Source organism: Corapipo altera, unplaced genomic scaffold (genome assembly GCF_003945725.1).
Source record: "Corapipo altera isolate COAL_440 unplaced genomic scaffold, ASM394572v1 23, whole genome shotgun sequence".
In the NCBI taxonomy this organism is placed as follows: Eukaryota; Metazoa; Chordata; class Aves; order Passeriformes; family Pipridae; genus Corapipo; species Corapipo altera.
Window position 1 is genome coordinate 13,081,822 of NW_020884878.1, and position 10,371 is coordinate 13,092,192.

The 10,371-nt window shown below is 37.9% G+C and overlaps 1 protein-coding gene across 4 annotated transcripts in view; it reads left to right on the top strand.

Moving 5' to 3' along the window:
• The window catches only part of EML5 (EMAP like 5), a 112,868-nt gene extending 103,720 nt beyond the window's left edge, over nucleotides 1-9,148 (top strand). For all 4 annotated transcript variants that reach the window (XM_027637921.1, XM_027637922.1, XM_027637923.1 and 1 more), the window contains 3 exons: nucleotides 268-421; nucleotides 1,243-1,343; nucleotides 1,668-9,148. In XM_027637921.1, coding sequence (XP_027493722.1) covers nucleotides 268-421; nucleotides 1,243-1,343; nucleotides 1,668-1,704 — 292 coding nt within the window. In that variant the 3' untranslated portion in view covers nucleotides 1,705-9,148. The remainder of the gene's footprint in view (nucleotides 1-267; nucleotides 422-1,242; nucleotides 1,344-1,667) is intronic.
• Nucleotides 9,149-10,371: the final 1,223 nt, after the last annotated feature.

The window sequence follows — 10,371 nt, forward strand, 5'->3', positions numbered from 1 at the left end:
ACTATTTATTTCACTTCTGCTTCTTAGTGTTGCCATGGGCTACAACATTTTGGGAATTATATCACTGAATCAGTTTCAGAAGCAATTATAGAATGATACAAAAATTAATTACAGAATAAAACTTATAGAAGTCATGTATGTGTGAGAATAAAATGTCAAAATTTCATTTTTATGGAACTGGTTACAATATGCGAGCAGCTTTCTATTTTGTTACTCTATTGTTTTTGCTGTGGTTTTCAAAAGAATCTCTTTGCTGTTCTGTTTCAGTGTTCTAGGGGATGAAGTAATTGGAATCTGGTCCAGGCATGCTGAAAAAGCTGATGTAAACTGTGCTTGCGTCTCTCACTCGGGAATCAATCTTGTAACAGGCGATGATTTTGGCATGGTCAAGCTGTTTGACTTTCCATGTCCTGAAAAATTTGTAAGAACTTGTTTTTGCACGTTTACAGCAACAAGTACTGTTGATATTATGGTCTTGTCTTGTTTCTGTAGAAGGCATATGATTGAAATATTTTCTTCTCTAAATTTGTAACTTTTTAATATAACTTTAGCTCCATAGTCTTGTAAGCATGTTTCACCTCAGTTTTCCTACCATTTTGAGCAAGAGCTCTTGCTATAACCTCTTGTATATGCTGATATTGTCTGCCAGCCTGCATTAGCATAGTGCCTTCATACTGAAAATCTCAAAGCCTTTAGTAGTTTCCTCATCTTTGATCCTTTTGACAGAAGAGGAAGACACCTGATGATTTTAGTCCCATCTGTGTATCTCCATGGATGAAGGGTTTTCATATTTTTTACTAACGCTGTCAGTTTGTTTCACTGTTTTTATAATTTTAATTTATAGTGTTCTTTTAATTTGCTTTCACTGTTATTTTTCAAGGTTAGAGACTGCACAGTGTAAACTGCTCACACGATTACAATTAATTTTTTTTTTTCAGTGTTAGGAATTTTACACAAAATGTACAAGTTAATCATGTGACAAGATATATTTCATGGTATTGTGTCAGCTTGATCGTTGTTCCCAGTTTGCAAGCACTCTCTCATTTGGTGACAACTCACTCTGCACTGCAGCTCAGTGGTAGTTCTCCTTCAGGAGATTTTTCAAATTTGATAACCTTCTGAATGATATAAATATGTGATTCAATAGAAAGGTAGATTAAAAACATGCATGCCTTGTTTGATTCAGGAGGGCACAGAATATTTAGACTGTCTCATTCTGTTGTTGTTTGGGGTTTTTTTCAGGCAAAACACAAACGATTTTTAGGTCACTCTGCCCACTTAACTAATATTCGATTTACAAGTGGAGATAGATACGTGGTCAGTGCCGGAGGGGACGACTGCAGGTATGTATCCTTTCCATTACTGTCCAAAAGTACACAGCAGTAGAGATGGACAGTCCATAACAATGTAAAGTTCGAGTTCAGCCTTCAACTTTTTATCCATGTGCTTGCTTTCCTGTTCGTGCATAAAGAGAAGGATATTTGTGACAAAATAAATAGCCCAAATGTTAATGCGAACAGTTGAGATTTGATAAGTTAAAACACTGACATCTATATTCAAAGCATCATACTTTTAACTGAAATTCTTCTTTTGGCTGTGTTAGCCATTTCTTTTAACAACATTGTAGTCTACTGTATTTCATATTTAATATCTGCTTGAAAACACAGCTTATTTGTTTGGAAATGTGTGCATATGCCTCATTGAGAGAGACATGGAGACCTGCAAGAGGACACTGCATGAAGTACCAGGCATGAAATACCCAGGATTGCAATGTGACGTTCTACTGTGCCCTGCATGTGTAAGAAATGGTGCTGCCCCAAGACACAGAGCACTCTGTCTCTGAAAGACAGGTACCTAGAGTCTGCCAGAAGGATGGACTGTCACAGATATGCTGAGGCTGCTAGATTTGCTTCAGTGTCAGATAATCTGGGTTTGTATTCCACTCACTGCCAGATGTTGAAAATGGAATATGTGGATAAAAGGAAAAAGTGAATTGTTAATCAATGTACAGTATCACAGCAAGTTCCTGGGGTTTTAATCAAGCGATGCTATTTCTGACCTAGTGCTGTACATTGATCTGTTTTCAGCATGAATGTTTTTCCTTTAAGTTTTAAAGTCCAAATAGCATAGATAAAAAGAGTATTCCATATTTTATTACTGAAAGAGACAATATATTAACTCTCAAATAAATAGTATTTTAATAAATGTTTATTATAATGGAAATTATATTTCTATGGCTGGTCAAAAGGAAACATCATCTGGTGAAGCAGAAAATAACAGAGTTGATTCCTTAGGACTGAAATATTTCTGTATTTAGAGGCCTGGGTCACAGTCATGTCTGGTGAAAGCCGTTGGATATGCATGATCTTCATGGCTAATTTAGTGTTTTTGTTGCACTTAAACATTAAATTAGTTCTGTGAGCAAAAATAGATTTGCTCACTTTGCGAGTGCCTTTCCCACTACCTAAAAGTCTAACTCCAATTTTTGCCTTGTGAATAAAAGTATTCTCAGTGGAAGAGAGATTATTGCTGTGTTACTTGACTGGGCTGTTAGCCTCCATGCTGGAAATGAGGACTAGGGTGAGGATTTTGTAGTCTTCTTAATCAATAAAGCTTCAGATGTCACCAGTGGCAAAAATAGAATTTCATAGCAATATGAATTCATTTTATTTTCTCAACATCATAAGGGAGATTCAGAGAGAATATAAACTTTCCAAGTATTATATTTTGTACATTTGATCTTTTTAACAGAGTTAGGACTATCTGGGAGAGGTCTCTACTCAGATTTCTCTTCTGATTGTAAAAAATGTCCAATCATATGCTTCTTTAAATGGACCTGCTGTCATCTCTAGCATTTATTCTATCCTGTAACATAACTGAGACTTTAAGTTGGAAAAACATTTCAGTGATAAAAAAAACTGAACAAAGCTATGTTTTGGGTACAAGTGAGGAAGATTTCATCAGCTGTTTGTCTAAATCATGTCACAAAGATGCATTACAGACAGTTAATTTTCATGCAACATAGTAGAGAACAAAGTCACTAATTATCAGCACTGCTCTCATCATGGCATTCTGCTGTGAACATAAAGCTTTCTTTCTCTGTGTAAGCCAGCATTGCTTTGGCAGTGGCACTTGTTTAGGTCTGTCAGTAGGCTTTGGTATTATTCATCTCTTGCAATTTTTTGTGCCAGATACAAGTAAAAAAGAAACAAACCTCATCTCTTCTTCTGAGCATCTTGTGTGCATGGTGGTTACAGAGATAATGGGAGGGCTTGCAGGTAGAAAAGAAGGAAAAAAGTTACTGAGCCAAACCTCTGTGCTCTCCTACGTCCAAAAAGGCTTATTATGTTCTATACAAAGTTAGTTACCCAACTGTCTTAGGTAATATATTTTATATATCAAGCTATAACAAATATTTATTTTAAAGAAGTTTATGAACTAAACAGTTATCAGGTTTCTCAGCATGATGGTTCTTAGCAAATTCTTGCCAGTCATGCAGCTGCTATTCTACAGGAGCAAACACTGTGTGGATTTGGTCATGAGTGTACAGGGAGATCTTGCTAGTAACATTTTTTACTTTAGGGGAATTACATATGAGAATTGAGATTAGACCTAATCTATCTCATAACCTTGTTTCCTGCCTGCCTGTTTTATATGAAAATTAGTCTCTGGCATTTAAATCTTATCTATACCAGAGAAATAGGTTGCAGTGTGCTATTCTATGGCTGTGATTCTGTCCCTTATTAAACGCGTCTCTGCAGGACTTCTTGACTTGAAGTAAGATTTATCCTCTCTCTATTTTAAAGTTGCCTTGGATCATAATGGATGACTGTTAAGAGCTCCTTCATAGTCTGTCCTACTCAGACTGCCAGATCAAAGTCCATATTTTTCTGTCTCTGAGTTTTCCCCTCAAAATCCTACACTTAATGAGCTCTTCCACAGGCCTTCACCCAAAGAAGGAGGTATGTGGATCAAGAAGGTTTGTTTCTCAGATCCCCATCACTGGTCCTCTTCTCCCTCCCCCTACCCTCTTCATTAATGCTGTGCCTCTCCACTGATAATTTGTCCATTGGTGCTTTTGCCCTGAAGAATCCCCAAGGCCACACCAGAGGCGAAAGACGAGCAAGAATTGCGCAGGTGAATTGCAGCAGGACTGCCCTGGGAGCTGCAAGGCTGATGGGCTGAGCCTCCAGATCTTGTGCTTTTCCACTCTCTTCCAAACCTCACTGCTACTGTAAAGGGCTGGGATGGGAGCTGGAAGCTAAGAAGCTCTTAAAAAACTAAACTACCAGCATTGTTCCTCCTATTGCAGCCCGTATTGGTAGCTAGGATTTTCCCTGGCAAAATCGCTCAGTGGTTTGCCAGGTAAAATGGGATCAGCCAGCTGGGAACGATCACAAATATTGAGGAGAGGAGTGAGTAGAGCCTCAGTTGCAGTTTTCTTCCTGAGGACAGTTTGGAGCATATTTTGTAGGCGCTGAAGAGAAGAGCTGGCTATAAGCATGATCAAAGTTGGCAGCTTTGTGGGGTTTTTTTGGTCTTCTTGTCTTGATGGTGCTTTGCTACTGTGCCTCATTTGCTGTTTACATTAAATGCTACTGTAGTAACTCGCTCATTGTTGCCACCTATGCTTGAAGCATGTGTATGTGGGAACAGACTGTCTGTTCCAACAGGCAGTGGGAGCTCAAGGCTGGCTGCTCCACATAAAAGGCAGAGGATGACAGAACCCTGAAGGATAGGTCAGGGAAGAAGCTGGAATGTGGAGGGAGTAGTGACAAACTTTAATTTGGAAGCATCAGAGAGAACTGTGGGCAGGAGGGCTCTGCCTGAAGCTGAAGAAAACCTCTTCTGTGGTTATACAACATCAGGGAAGGGGAGGAGAAAGTTCTTTTATAATTTAATCACTCACAGTGGATAATTTTGTCCTGTAGCTTGTTTTTTTGGTTAGCGGCAAATGTACATCTTTGGGATCTTTAGTCATCAATATTGTTAGTAATAAAAGAAATTAACTAGAAAACTAATTCAATAAAAATAAAATGGCATTTCACTTAAAAAAATAAATGTGCCCTTGAAAGCTGTAAGTGTGCTTAAAAAAAAAGAGAAAGAGGAAAATCCAGCTCCTACGAGCAAGCAAAATTAAACACGTTTAGAACTGAAAGTTGCCATAGTGCAGGAACTGAGGAATAAAGTTGAAAATTAGGTCAGAGAGAGCAAATTAGCCAAATATGCCAAATCATTTAGACTTGAAATCCTAATTTATTTTTTTTTATTCTCAAGGAGGCAGTCGTCATATATGACTTTCTGATTTTGCTAGGGAAAGCAAGAGATGGTGTAAAACTAAAATAAGGAAAGCATTTCAGAAAATTAAGCCTATTTTATCACTTGTTGACAGCTGAAGGAAAGCACACAGTCAGAGCAACTTCTGACTTTGCTCTATATCAGTGTTTCAGTGTTAGCAAGATTCACTGCAGCATAACTGAACTTCATGCAAGTCCAGGTTAATGCTGACCTAGCATCAGAAAGCAGGCACACTGCAGATGGGTTATCTCCTCAGTCTAGAAACTAGACTGAAATAAAGGACTTCAATACCAAGAGCAGGACTTTGAGAGCATTCAGGAGTGGCTTAGTTTAAAACCATGACCCACTTCTTTCAGCTGCTGCCTAAACCACTCCAACCCCACTGTTTGCCAAGACACACAGTGCCCTTCAACAAGCCCTGAGCACCTGCCTGTGCAGCATCTCACCTGCTCTCTGGGTTGCACCAACAGTGCTCGAGTCTCCACATGCACATGGAGGTGACTCCAAAGCTGGGCACTGGAGTCCCATGTTGGACTTGCTGTGTGTGGAGTAGTGGTGTGACAAGCAAAGGATCTCGGATACAAATGCAGTGCTTTAAATGGGCAAGGTGACATGTTCCCTATCTCATTGTCAGCGACATACATGTGACAAGCCTTAATCCTTTAAGATTTTTCTATTTTAAATTCTGTTAGCATAAGCTATAGACAGATGTTGTCTTGTCAGTGTTTTGGACACAGTGGAGCATCCTGTAGACTCTACGGAAAGGGAAGTAAGACTGCAAGTCACAAAATAAATTGCCACATCAGTGATGTAAATATCCCTAGTCGTATTGCATATGTATGGTTTTTTTGTTCTCACTGGTTTTTTATGCTTCCTTGCAATCTGCTCTGTTGTCCTAAATTTTTAGCACCATTTGATTTTTGCTCATGTGGATAGATCCATGTGCTTGCCAAAGCCTGCTGTCATTCTTTATACCAATCACTGTGGTGTGGTTAGACCAAGCCCATTTCTTTCACCATCCTCAGCTTCGCTCTTTAATTAACTTTGACTTCAGATTTCAACTCTACCTTTTTTTCCCCCTAAAATGAGATATGCAGTTTTAGGTGTATAATATGCATAAAAGCCACAATAGGTTTCCTTGCCAAAATAATTTTTAACTAAGAAGTACTAGGTGGGTTTTGTCCAGTCTACTTGACGCTAGAACTGTTAAATGCTTGCCATCCCTTTCTCAGTTTACTAACAGGAAACCAGTCATAACCTTGATACCTTCACCTGTTTTGTTTTAGGTTTGGGGTTTTTTGTTTGGTTTTTTTTTGTTTGTTTGTTCGGGTTTTTTTATTGATTGTGAAACCAGCAATCCAACCCATTCAGTACTTCTTTGGAAAGAAGGAGGAAAAAAAGGAAATCATGGAACATGTGTTCTCTTCCCCACCCCCAGTTTAAAACAACAACAAAAAGTGTAAGCACAGTCACAATAGGCAATTCTTATAATTTCCATGATATTTATAATTATAATTTTTACTTCTTTTTTGAATTATGGAACATAAGGTGGAGGAAACAGTAACAGGAAACCAGAAATTGTTTGAGATGGAGAAAAGGCAAATGAAAGGAAAGCAGAGGAAGGAACACTCATAAATAGGGAAAGGCAAGACCAAAGAATTGATATGGCTGGTGTTGGGTGGCAAACATCTTGTTTCAAATGGAAAGTATTCAGTGGCTGCTTGGAAGTGCAAGGCCTGGAGAGCAGCAGACAGCTCAAGGAAAGGCTGCAGGCAACTTTGGTTGCTCTGTTTTTGGGATGATGCAGCCACTCAAATTCATTGCTCTCTCCACTCCCATTCCTGTGGGACCCCTGTTTAGTGCTGAGGTTCAGCAGCTAATGCAGATCACCCACAGTGGCAGTGGATGCATGTTGGAACAAAGAAAGTACTTATAAAGTGCTCTCTCTGTACTGAGAGCTCAGGCAAAAGAGTTTAAGGATGTATTTTAAAATGCTACTCATCTTTCCACCTAAACCAAACACTGATTGTTTTAATAGGCCTCTTCTGAAATATGTTCTTTAAACAAAAAATATTAAACCAAAGAAATATTATACAGAAAACTCTTCATAATCAAGCTGTATCGATTACTGCCTCTCTTATTTCTTTCCCACTGAAACTTTATTCACCAGTTCTTGGTTCTGTTCCCAGGCATTCACAACACTTAAGAGGACAGACATCAAAGCCATGGGCTCTATTACATTTAACTCAAGATGTGACAGAGAGAGGTAACTGCAGAGGGCAATTCAGATCATATATGAGCTGAATTTTCCTTTGGTGATTCCTTGCCATGGGCCTCCATATACAAAGTCAGGTGAATGTAATGTAGGCCTACAAATATATCTGAGCAGAAATAAGTCAGTAGAGTTATTCTGGACCTTTACCCGTAGCAACTCTTCGTAAGAAGCACAAAATCTGTGCATGAATAGCTGGACTGAGTTTGGGATGTGAGAGGCAGGATATTCTATACTTGGTGGTTTTGGATTTCTCTTCCATAAGCCAAAATGTGAGTTTCCTGAGTTTCTGTTGCTGTTCATGAGATAACTCCAAGACCCTACAAAGTGATTTTGCCCCAGCAACACATATCTATCTTGCTCAGTTTGGGCACAGTGTCATGTGAGAGCTTATTGAAAAACAACAAACAAAAAAACCACAAAAACAAAAACAAACAAAACAAACAGAAAAACCCAAACACAAAAAATCCCACAAAAAAACCCTCAAACAAAACAAAACCAGCAAACTTCAAATGTCTTTTGTGTTTAAAGATATCCCCCCAGTTATTGTCATGGTTGTTCCAGTGATGTAAAGATGTGTGTGATTCACATCATTCTACATTTGTAAAAAGAATGGGGGAAAAGACGAGGGCTTAAGGAAAAAAATGTAGATTATTGAAACAGGCATTGCCTTGGCGGGTTCTGAAGAAGGGCTGTAATAGGGGGGTATTTTAGTTTCAGTCTTCTGCAGGATTATAAGCCTTTAAAGAAAACGAAAAAAAAACCTTTTCATGTAATATTCTCCAATTATTCATCCATTAGCTTTGGCTATTACTACTCTTCTTTCTTCCCACAGAAGCCCTTATCCCAACCCCCCAGCTGCCAAATAGATATTTTTCCCAATGGAGTGGCTGAGAGAGGTCGGCTTTTACCACAGCTTTGCTTTTACTCGGGTGCTTTGCAATACAAAGCCAATACCAAGCATTATGTTGCTGAAAATTAATTTTCTATTAACTTAGTTGCAAATTCTTGTGACTGGGGAGGAGGGGGGGATCTTTCCATGCAGTGGAGCTGGAAGTGGTACTGCTGTAATGCCACGATTTTTTCAACCACCAGTTGCACCCAGGACATGCTCTACAGTGTATTCTTTGGGAATCCAGTAAATACCCTTTCTAAGGAAACACCAAGCATGAACACAGGCACAAATTGCATGAAATAAAAATGGTTTCCTGTACTTTTGTGAAATGTTGGTGCTGTTGGGTAGTACTTTACACATTTCTGGTCTGTTTTTCCTTTACTTGCTACTGCGTACCATGGTGTTGTGGTTTCGGGTGCGAAATAGCTCGTTTGTTTGTTTGTTTTAAGATGTATCCGGTAATTATAAGCTTTGTTTCTCCTTTTTAGTTCAGTTACGGGTATAGGGCATAGTATATTAAGCAATGGAAAAGCTGCATTACTGATTTGTGAAGAAAGTAAAGGCATTTTTAATGTAAAATTTCACATTAGAATATGCTCAAGACCACAATGGTAACTTGAAATAATGTAAAAAACTAACTAAATGCATTAGAACAGTTCCCTTAAAAAAACCCCAAAAACATAAAACAAAAACCAACTAAACACTTTTAGCTTTGTGGCTTGATTTTAATTCACTATTTTTTAGCAGAGAAAAAGCAGCAGCTCCTTTTCTCACACTGAACACTGTGCAGTAGGTTATAACCCAGCACAGATGAAGTGCAGCCATGGAGGTGGTTCTGGTCTTCTGCTGCCCTTACAAATTATTGTCTCCTCATCTCACACAGAAAACAGCTTCATGGTGGCAGCTATTTCTGCAAGGGACAGCTAATGAAGGCATTGGGAAATGCTGTAAAAAAATGATGTTCTTTGCAGTCTTTCATCTCAAAATCCATTCCGATGCTTCCTACAATACCAGAGCACATCCTCTCCTCCTCCACTCCCCTGTCAGGTCACCTTAGGCAAGTATTTTACTGTAGGTCTTTAAGCTTAAAATCCAGTTGTCTGTTCAGATTTGTTGTTTCATTATGGAGTGTGTCAGATAATCCCTCTTCCTTTAACAAAAAAAAAAAAAAAAAAAAGGTATTTTAAACTAGTCCAAAGGTCTGGTCATGTATTACTGTGATAAGGATCATGGGTTTAACTGTACTCCATTTTGGTTTTCACCATGAACATCTAATTCCTGTAACAATGTTATATGTTTATTTAAAGTATATATATATATATACATATATATAAATTAAATGTCAGATTTTTGCATTAATTAAGATTTTTTTAAATTTGAATATGAACTTTGAGTACTTTATTTAAAAAAAAAAAATTTAAAAAATACTTTCCTGGAGTGTTAAGTTTCAGAATTCAAGACTATATTTGTCAAATTTAAGTTTAAAATATGTAGCTAACATTGTTTTCTGATACTGAATGTAAATATTTGTAAAAAGAAATTCTTTTGTATATTTTTGTGCAAATGTAGTTCCCCAAAAGATAAAAAAGATTTAATAAAAAAGTGCATTTATGTTACTGCTCAACATTTTTCATCATTTTAATACCACTTACTTAAACATATATGGGCATGTGTGTGGATTATTTTTTTGCCATAAGGAACAGGAACTTTCTTGAAGGAGAAAATTACAGACTGGGCCCAGTAGGAAGAAAGGATTCTTCAAAAGGAGGTTCAGAGAGGTATCTTCTTTCTTCCTGGTATAAATGGAGACATCTGAGAGCATTTATTTTCAAGTGAAGTGGCATTTCATAGGCTTTTTAAATGGAGCACAGCATCAATAATTCTCTAACTGTTCTGACTTATGAAG